The 10,582-nt window shown below is 50.6% G+C and overlaps 1 protein-coding gene across 1 annotated transcript; it reads left to right on the top strand.

Annotated features, from left to right (window-relative positions):
* The first annotated feature begins 4,111 nt into the window (after positions 1-4,111).
* On the top strand, positions 4,112-5,794 carry NEUROG1 (neurogenin 1). Its single transcript, XM_011969194.1, has one exon. It carries the CDS (start codon positions 4,377-4,379, stop codon positions 5,088-5,090), a length of 714 nt encoding a protein of 237 aa, XP_011824584.1. The 5' UTR covers positions 4,112-4,376; the 3' UTR covers positions 5,091-5,794.
* Positions 5,795-10,582: the final 4,788 nt, after the last annotated feature.

The following is a 10,582-nucleotide window of genomic DNA, read 5'->3' on the forward strand; positions in this document are numbered from 1 at the left end:
GCGGTGCTCACCATGGTGGCGCCTGCTGTCGTTGGTTTTATTACATGCCCCCATCACCTTCTATTGTACTCTGAGAATATTGTACTCATGTACTAGGCTTGGAAGGCTTCAAGTGGCAGGAGAAACTTTCATCTTCCCTGGCAAGCATGCGCATCCTTCTAACTGTGGCCTGGCCTTTTTCTCTTGAGGAGAGGCTCTGAGCCTCTTTAAGCTGCCCCTTCATTCTCATCCTGCCAGGGCTCAGCTCCATCCTCAGTAGATCACTTATAGGAGGGTCCCTACAGATGTACTTATAAAAAGCACAAGAGGTAGGCACTAACAGCCAAGAAGGAGCCGCAACATGCCCTGTCCAAGAGCCAGGAGCAGGCAGGGCAAGGCTTGGATGCTCGCCTGCTGAGCTCTCTAAGGTTCAGGAAAAGGAGGGAAGCATGGCAGGAGAAAGCACAGACCTACTACTAGCTCATAAGGTGGCTCTGGACATATTTGACAAGGTGCCCTCTCTGGACAGGTGTAGCCCGTGTCAGGGTGCATAGTTTGGCGGGTGGTAGAGAGGCTAGATTTCAGCCCTTACTTGCACCCTCTACCAGATGTCCTTGTACAGTGAATGACTAGAACAACTTTAACAGCCTTACTCAGAGAAAGCAGCAAGAGGAGGAGGAGACGGAATGGAATGAGGAAGGCCGCCATGGCCATTCAAGGGCCACCACAACTGCCCCCTTATTCTTTTTCCACTGAGTTCACCCAGAAGCCCTATCCTCCAGACCAGTCCCCACATAGCCACCATAGTAACTCCCTCTCTTTCCTTAAATTGTCTATTCACATCCCATCCATCCTTCAAGGCCTTTGTCAGCCCCCTACTCTGCCAAGAAGCCTTCCCTTTGGGAGGTGCATAACATTCTTCGGATCTGCTCCCTTAATCGGTCCTTAACACCTCTCTAGTCCTAATGCCACATCTCCTCTCCTTTAGGACTATAGGCCTGCTTCACACTCCACAAAGCACCTGGCACAGGGCAGCATGCAGTAGGCTCTCAGTGTGTATTTGTTGATTGATTGTGATGGAAGAACATAAAGTGGAGGCTGAAAGGACTCCTGAGTCTGGCCTAGTTTGACCACCAGCGATCCCTGGGGTAACCCGGAAAAAAGACCACCCCATCTCCCACCTCAGTTTCCCATGTATGAGGTGCAGTGGATAGATGAATAATTTCCAAAGATTCTGCTGGCACTGAACCCTGGCTTGCAAGACTCAGAGCCCATGATCCCCATCAGCCAGGTTTATCACCCCTATCACCCCAGTGTCCAGCACAGTGCCTGGCCCAGCACAGGTAATCAACATAGCCAATGGATTACTTCAAAATAATACAAGGCTAAGTCTCTATGCTTCAGCAACCTGAGGATTTAACTTGGTGTTTTATTTCTAAAACCACAGACACTAATCCTGGCCATGTGAAGCAGAAAAGCCTCATGAACGTAAGGCCTACCATGGGAGGGCTCATGCAATCAGTGGGAAGGCTGGAGAAGCAGGCTCAAAAAACAGACGGAAGCAGGGCAGGCCCTGGGAGGAGTTCAGACAGGATGTCCACTGGTTCCTGGTCACCTCTTCCACCACTGGTCACTGGCTGTCCCAGGTTGTTGCCCCATGACACAAGTGAACTCCGGACTGTCACCAGCTCTGAACCTAAATTGCAAGTGGGGCAGCCAGTTGCCTGTACTAAAATCTTTTGGCCACACCCTAATTGCTAGGAATGGGGAATGGGTTCTCATACATTCAAACTTCTCAACAGGAAAGCTCTACAGGTACCTCTCAGCCAAAAAAGTGACACTGGCCAAACCAATTCTCTCCTTCAGGAATTTGGAAAAGCGTTTGTTGTAGTAGGTTGAAATAGTGGGCCTCTGTAAGATGTGTCCACCCAGAACCTCAGAATGGGACGTTATTTGGAATAAGCATCTTTGCAGATATAATTAACGCAAGGGTTGCAAGACTAAGTCATCCTGGATTAGCTGGGCCCTAAATCAAATGACAAGTGTCCTTATAAGAGACAGAGAAGGAGAAGACACAGAGGGGAAGGACACGTGAAGAAAGGAGGCAGAGACTGGAGTGACACTGCTGCCAATCAATGAACGGCAAAGATGGCCAGGAGCCACCACTAGAAACTGCGAGAGAGGCATGTCACAGATTTTCTCTCAGAGCCTCCGAAAAGGAGCCATCCCTGCCAACACCTTGATTACAGACTTCTGGCCTCCTGAACTGTAAGAATGAACTTCTGTTGCCTTAAACCACCCAGTTTGTGGAATTTTGTTGTGGCAGTCCAAAGAAAGGAAGCTGACACAAGGAGAGAAACGAAGGGAGGGTATGTGTGTGTGTGTGTGTGTGTGTGCAGAGAGAGGACCCCTGGGCTCCTGCTGGTTTACACAAGTCCTCAAAGCCCTTGGGTTCTTGAGAAGCTCCTGTGTCCATCCAACAACTGCCCTTTCCTGAGTGAACTGGTTGAAGCCACTTTCTGTGACTTCTAATAAATCTCAAGCCCTTACATATGACTGTGTCCTAGCCTTCCACCTAAGTCAAGGGTACATGCAGGGTGCAGTGGCAGAAGGGGACAGCTGGGCAGAGTCCCCTGAGCCAGAAGGCAAGCGCTGGTCAGTGAGCCAAGGTGGGCACTGCCACTACACAACTCCCTTTCTCAAAGGTGCCAATCCCCCCTCCCCCCTGCAAAGAGTCAGCTGGGATCTCAGAGCAGCAGGCCAGGCATCTGGCCTGAGGCTACCACCTGGATATCAGGGGAGGGGGCAGGCACTTTGCTGAAAGCTGCTCATTTTGTTTTTAATACCCTCATCCTATAATCCAGCGCTGTTCCTTACTATTTATCCCCCAAGTACAAAGTCGGGCAATGTTTGGGCCTCTGTGGTTCCTGGGTGAGTGTAGGCGACAAGAGAAAAGTGACTCCTGACATGCAGAGGGAAGACCTGCTAGAATAGGCGAGTTTAAGCCACCAAAGGTGCGAAGGGGTTTGGAGGAAAGGGGTTCCACTGTGCACCTGCTGCCCTCCAGGGGCCAGCTCTCTCTCGGGCCAGGGAAGTTGAATCCCCTGGCTGGCCCGCCCTGAAGAGGGCCACAGAGGCTGCAAGCAGGGCTGCAAGAGACGGTATGCAACGGATTTCTCCGGGCATGGGGCAGGCAAGGTTTCAGGAACTCTGGAGAAAAGGAAATTCTCATACTTCTGTTACCTTAAGAATCTTGGGGTGACTGTTAGGGGCAGAGGTGCGGAGTAGGGTGGAGAAGGGAAGGGAAAGAAGGGAAGGGTGAGACCAAGACTCAAGGCAACCTGGGAAATCACCCGATCATCTTTTCCACTCTCCTCTTCGCACTCCCCAGATGAAGGTCAAAAGATTCTTTCCCGTTTCTTTATCAACCTGAACGGAGCAGCGACACTTATCCTTGCCCTGCGCCCCGTGCCTCTGGCATGGCCACTCTCCATTCTATTAGAAAATTATTTTCACCCTGTTCAGCGACTGCTGCACATTTAGTGTTCCACGAACATTATCTCTGATCACCCTCCACAGGGTAAACTTGTGTCTCATTTTACAGATGGGGAAAGCAACGCTCAGGGAAGTTAAATTACTCGTCCAAAGTCACGCAACCACTCAGGAGCCGGAGAGGGGATGCGAACCCAAACTCCAAGTCCCTTCCAGGTTTCCGCAACTCAATGGGCGGCTCACATTTTCGCGCTCGTGCCCCGCCTCCCCGTCCCACCCCAGCGAGGGGCGCCCAGCCCGCCTCGAGAGGAGCGTGCCTCGGCCGCTAATCGCGGGCCGCCCCCGCCTCCGTTTCACTGCCTGGAGACGCCCTGGCCAGCTTAGCTCAAGCCGACTCCCCGGGCCGCGCGACGCCGCCGATTGGCCGGCGGTAATTACGGGCACACTCCGGGTGGGGGAGGGGCGAAGGCGGCCTCCCGCGAGCATAAATTATGCAAATACCCAGGCGCTGCACGGGGATGACCTGCCGCCTCGCTCCATTCACCCGGGCTGCCGCGGGGGCGGAGGTGGCAAAGGAGGGGGGCGCCCATTGTTGCGCCGGGTACTTAAGGGGTCCTGAGGCCAGTCGTGTGCCACACTCGGTCCTCACACGAGCTGATCTGATCGCCGGCGACATCACTCGGGAGACCGGTCGGGCGCGTGGTCCCTGGAGGCGAGGCGAGGAGGCGAGGCCAAGTTCTCCGTGCGCCCCTGCACCCTTCCAGGCTCTCGCACCTGCAACTGGCAAAGAGTAACAACCCCAGGCTGTTGGGAACGTAAGTGCGCCCTGGCGGCCCTGCCCTCAGTCCGGGCTGCAGCGCTCTGAGCGACTTTCTATCTGTCCGTTGGTCCTGCACAGCTAAACGATGCCAGCTCCCCTTGAGACCTGTATCTCCGACCTCGACTGCGCCAGCAGCAGCGGCAGTGACCTGTCCGGCTTCCTCACCGACGAGGAGGACTGTGCCAGACTCCAACAGGCAGCCTCTGCTTCGGGGCCGCCCGTGCCAGCCCGCAGGGGCGCGCCCAATATCTCCCGGGCGTCTGAGGTTCCAGGGGCACAGGACGACGAGCAGGAGAGGCGGCGGCGCCGCGGCCGCACGCGGGTGCGCTCTGAGGCGCTGCTGCACTCGCTGCGCAGGAGCCGGCGCGTCAAGGCCAACGATCGCGAGCGCAACCGCATGCACAACTTGAACGCGGCGCTGGACGCACTGCGCAGCGTGCTGCCCTCGTTCCCCGACGACACCAAGCTCACCAAAATCGAGACGCTGCGCTTCGCCTACAACTACATCTGGGCTCTGGCCGAGACACTGCGCCTGGCGGATCAAGGGCTGCCCGGAGGCAGTGCCCGGGAGCGCCTCCTGCCGCCGCAGTGCGTCCCCTGCCTGCCCGGTCCCCCAAGCCCCGCCAGCGATGCAGAGTCCTGGGGCTCAGGTGCCGCCGCCGCCTCCCCGCTCTCTGACCCAAGTAGCCCCGCCGCCTCCGAAGACTTCACCTACGGCCCCAGCGAGCCTGCTTTCTCCTTCCCAAGCCTGCCCAAAGACTTGCTCCACACAACGCCCTGTTTCATCCCTTACCACTAGGCCCTTTGTAGACACCGTTACTTTCCCCCTCCCCTAGTCAGCAGGCAATAGATGGGGCCCCAGCTGCCGCCTCGGGACCCCCTCTCCAGGCGGAGGGAGGAAGCGGGAGCTTTAAAGCGGTCGGAGATACCTGAGCCGCTTGTTAGGTCGCCGCACACTCGCTGCGGCTGCCTCTTGGTCTGTTTCTCCAGCCCTCAGCCCCGGGCCCCTCCTGCCCGCCCCTAGACGGCCTTTCCTTTTGCACTTTCTGAACTCCACAAAACCTCCTTTGTGGCTGGCTCAGAACTGACCCCAGCCACCACTTCAGTGTGATTTAGAAAAGGGACAGATCAGCCCCTGAAGACGAGGTGAAAAGTCAATTTTACAATTTGTAGAACTCTAATGAAGAAAAACGAGCATGAAAATTCGGTTTGAGCCGGCTGACAATACAATGAAAAGGCTTAAAAAGGAGAGACAAGGAGTGGGCTTCATGCATTATGGATCCCGACCCCCACCACTGCAGGCTCGCTCTAGGAAGAACTGGAGACTCTTGCTTAGCTATTCAGGCACAGGGCTGGAGAGTACTTTAATTTATTCAAGATGCTTCATTCATATGAAAATGTATTTTTGTACATAAAGAGTTTATTCTATTATGAGCTATCAAAGTTTACATTTTTGTACTGCAGATGCTTCATGTAAATAAAAACTAAGAAAAAAATAAGTCACCAAGTTTCTTGCCTAATATTAGTGTCTCTGGGGCTTTTCTTGCTTTTCCCTGGTGGCTCAACCACTAAAGTGAAACACTATCCCCACTCACCTCCAAAGCCTCCATTCCTGTTTCAAAAACAATTAAAAAATAAAACGCACCTGATTTCCACCAAGACACGGATACAGACAGACTAGGGCGTTTGGGATCTATCATTCCTTTCACCTTGTAAACACAAGACAGATCTTTCAGGCTCCCCATAAGCCAATTAAGACTTTTTAGTAGGGAATTAGCCCCGGATCCGCAGCTACCTGTTGAGGTAGGGGCAGTGGGAGAGTCTTTCTTTTGAGGAACTCCACATCAGCTGGCTCTGTGTTTCAAAGAGAGGGGATTAAAAAGATCAATACAGTGTGACCACTGGTTAGGAAATCCCAGTGACAGGTGGGCCTAGGCTAGGCAAGCAGAAGGGTCCACTCTTGTAACAGCCTATTTAGAGGGGGAAATTAATTTGTAAACAATGCCTCCAAATTGTTGTCCATTGAGGCTGGGTTCACCCTGGCTGTGAGGTGTGGGATGAATCATGCTGGTGTGGTGTCCTGAGTGGGGTGTGTAGCTGCCTAAGATTGTGAGCTAGGGTTCCTGCATTCTCCTCAACTCCCATCCCCCCAACACACACACACACACTTAACACCCGCTGTGGCCCATAGTGGTGGGGAAGGGAGGGGCACACAGAGGGATGGCTTGGGTGCAGGGCTTCCTCAGCCAGGCCTCAGGGGCAATAGCTAAAGCTTTCATTTGATGCCAGAGAAATCAGCTGCCCAAACTCAGTGGGGATTTTTCTGGCTGCAGTGTGTTTGTCTGTTGTCTGACAATTAGCTAACAGCATCGGCTAGTAGCAGTTTTTGTTTTAAAATTTTAGAATGTGGGTAATTACAAGATGTAGTTCCTAAAATGCTTTTACTGACTTTCCTCAGCTCACAAGTTACCCTGTGTTGTTAAGACCAGATCTCGGCCAGGCACGGTGGCTCATGTCTGTAATCCCAGCACTTTGGGAAGCCCAGGCATGTGGATCACTTGAGCTCAAGAGTTCAAGACCAGCGTGGACAACATGCAAAAGTTAGCCATCGTGGTGGTGTGTACCTGTGGTCCCAGCTACCCAGTAGGCTGAAGAGGGAGAATCACCTGAGCCCAGGGAGGTAGAGGCTGCAGTGAGCCCTGATGGCACCACTGCATTCCAACCTGGATGACAGAATGAGACCCTGTGTCAAAAAAAAAACCAAAAACAGGTCTTTTTTTCCACTGGATTCTTCTTTTCATGAATATAGTGATTTAGTGGCAAGGATGCAGGAGAAGGTGGGAATGGGTTCAGGAAAATGTGTCCTGAACACAAAGTTGGTACAGTGAATGATATTTATAGAGAAAATATATTTGTTTAGGAGGCACATAGAAGCAGAGGGCCAGAGTACAGTCACTGATAGCAAGTTCTACTTATGGAAGCATTTTCCCTCCTCCCATGTTATCATGGTGAGTTGGATCCACAGATCCATACACTAGGTCCCTGAAGGCATCACTAAGTCCAGCCATTGGCAAGGCACCCTCCTTCAGATACAAAGGCTACTTTGTAGAAGGTTCTGGAAAGTTGAATGCCTTCTCTAATAATCCCCAGAGAGACAAAGTCATTCAAGAAAATCTTCAAACCTCTTCTGCTAAAAGCTCCAAGGAAAAAGTCGTGTTTCTAAAATAACCAAGCCCAGGGTCTCACTCTATTGTCTGTCTCAGAATTGATTCACTTGACTAGTTTTGTGTTTTCTGTTTTCCTAGCGCAAGTAACAAAATGGTCTGCATCAGATTTTCTGCTCTCCCATGCATAGGATGCTTGGAAGTGATGCCCTCTAGCTTTCTGAAGGGCCCAGGCCAGATTCAAGAAGGGCAAGTCTCCTATGGAGAGTCCAGCTGTAACACTGGCACACATGTCTGGGACAGGGGAACAGAACAACAGATTGTGTACTGATTATTGTCCAAGATCCTAGGGGAAAGCACTGGCAAACAGCTGCAGCAGGAGCTTGGCCTCATACAGCTGCATATGTGCAGCACTGGAAGCAGTAGGGAAGACATTTACCACTGAGACTGAACATAGCAAATCATATCCTCAAGTTTGTTGCCACAGTAGGCTCACAACTCAATATGTAGAGATGTAAGACCCAGAGCACCTTTCCAAAAAGAAAAGTCTTTAACAACATCGTTGGTGGGGGGCATCTCTACTCCCACCAGTTAATACTATTCTTCTAAGGAAGTCAGCATATATGTGCAGCTCTTGGAGTTCTCAAATAGGGGAAAAGAAGAAAAGTGATTAAAAATGCTTATCCCCACCTCAGGGACCTCTTTCTTCCTGTAGCAAACTCTCATTCATCCACAAGCCACCTGTGGAGGTAGGGGGTGGGGTAGGGGATCAGGGGGTGAGGTGGGAGTAAGAGAAGAGCAGGCAAGTTACTAAAATTTCCTACACAATGATAGAACATAGACCTCCCTGCTGACAGCCATGTCTCTATCCTCCACATAGTCTTCCACTAAGCAACCAGCAGGCACTTCAGAAAGCTTCTTCATTCTCTATCTTTATCTCTACATTTATTTTTGCCCTGGTTTAACGTATGTATTTGTTTGTTTTTGTTTTTGTGACAGTCTTGCTCTGTTGTCCAGGCTGTAGTGCTGTCATGAGCTCAGCTCACTGCAACCTCCATTTCCCAGTTTCAAGCAATTCTCCTGCCTCGCCCACCCAAGTAGCTGGGATTACAGATGCGTACCACCATGCTTGGCTAATTTTTTCTACTCTTAGTAGAGACAGTGTTTCACCATGTTGGCCAGACTGGTCTCAAACTCCTGACTTCAGGTGATCCACCTCCCTCAGCCTCCCAAAGTGCTGGGATTACAGGTGTGAGACACCACACCCAGCCAACATATATATTTCTATACACTGCTTCCAAGCCTTTGTGAAAGCAGGCAAGGGAAGATTAGGATGAACTAGTAAAATAAAGATTCCACCCATTCTCTTATTTCTTTAATGACTCTTTATCAAGCCCCTACTATGTGCTGAGCACCTTTCTAGGCACTGCAGTAACCAAGACAGACAAAGTTCTTGGCCCAAAGGAGCTTTCATTCTAGTGGGGAAAGGCAAAATAAATTTATGAAAGACTGGGTAAGTTCTGAGGAGAAAAAATAAAGTAAAAGAAGGTGACTCTGGAATGCCAGAGTGGGAGAATGGTTGCTCTTTTAGAAAAGGGAGTCAAGGAAGGTCTTTGAATGTCGTTACATTTAAGCAAAGGACTAGATGAAGACAGGGAGTGGGGAAGTCATGCCAGTATCTCAGGTGAGGGGAGCATCCCAGGGAGAAGGCCCAGCAAGGGGAAAGCCCTGGCCATGCAGCGTATTACAGGGACAGCAAGGAGGCTGACATGGCTGGAACAGAGCATGCCATTGGCAAGGATGGACAGAGAGATGGTGATATCACTTAGCTGTGTCCCCACCCAAATCTCATCCTGAATTCCATGTGTTGTGGGAGGGACCTGGTGGAAGGTAATTGAATCATGGGGGCAAGTCTTTTCCATTCTCATGATAGTGATTAAGTCTCATGAGATCTGATGGTTTCAAAAAGAGGAGTTCCCCTGCACAAGCTCCCTTTCTTTTCCTGCTGCCATCTATGTAAAACGTGACTTGCTCCTTCTTGCCTTCTGCCACGATTGTGAGGCTTCCCCAGCCACGTGGAACTGTAAGTCCAATTAAACCTCTTTCTTTTGTAAATTGCCCAGTCTCAGGTATGTCTTTATCAGCAGCATGAAAACTGACTAATACAGATGGGGTGCACAGTCAAATCACAGTGAGCCTCATAAACTATTATAAGGACTTCAGGTTTTTTCTCAAGGTGATTGGAGGGCTGAAAGCAAAGGTGTGCTATGAATTGCCTTATATTTTTAAAGGCCACACTAGTTGTTATACGGATGATAGATGCTGAGGCCAGGGCAGAATCAGGGACCTAACTAATCATCTGCCATTAGTCCTTAAAAAAGGAGTATATAGTGTAAAGCTGATGAAAAGTGGTCAGAACCAGGATACACTTTGAAGATAGAAACACCAGGATTTGTTGTTGAGCATAAAAGAAAGAGAGGAATCAAGGATGGTCCCCTAAGAGCCTTCTATATAGTCCCCAGAACTTATATACCATCATTCATGTGGTGCTTTGGTGCAGTTCACAACTTGACTGGAGAATCACTGAAATAGCTCCCAGTCTTCCTAGGGAGGGCTTAGGTAGTTCAAGCTGAAGAGAAATAAGTTGACTTTATTCAATCTTTCATCTGGTCCCAGCCATTTTTCCTGAAGGGATAAGGCTATAACTCTGCAGGCAAGATAGCCCTGTGGGTATGGGAGGGGGAGAGATACAGGAGAGAACCAGCCATCAACTCAGGAAGGTGGCCAAAGGAACTCATCACTCACTTTTGTTTCAGCCACAGCCAACTCAGAGGTGCCCAAAGCACCTTGTTCACTTCAGATTTCTTACCATTTCAACAGGGCTAACACCAAGGATGGAGCCAGTGATTCATAATTGCTCCAAGCCTGGAATCATTTTTGTTTCATTTTGTTTTTGTTTTTGAGACAGGGTCTCTGTCTACTGGGAATGCAGTGGCATGATCACAGCTTACAGCAGCCTCCACTTCCCAGGCTCAAGTGATCAGCCTACCTCAGCCTACTAAGTAGCTGGGACTGCTAAGTAGCTGGGACTGCAGGGACGTGCCACCTTACCAGGCTTTTTTTTTTT

This window comes from Mandrillus leucophaeus, unplaced genomic scaffold (assembly GCF_000951045.1).
Source record: "Mandrillus leucophaeus isolate KB7577 unplaced genomic scaffold, Mleu.le_1.0 Scaffold88, whole genome shotgun sequence".
NCBI lineage: Eukaryota > Metazoa > Chordata > Mammalia > Primates > Cercopithecidae > Mandrillus > Mandrillus leucophaeus.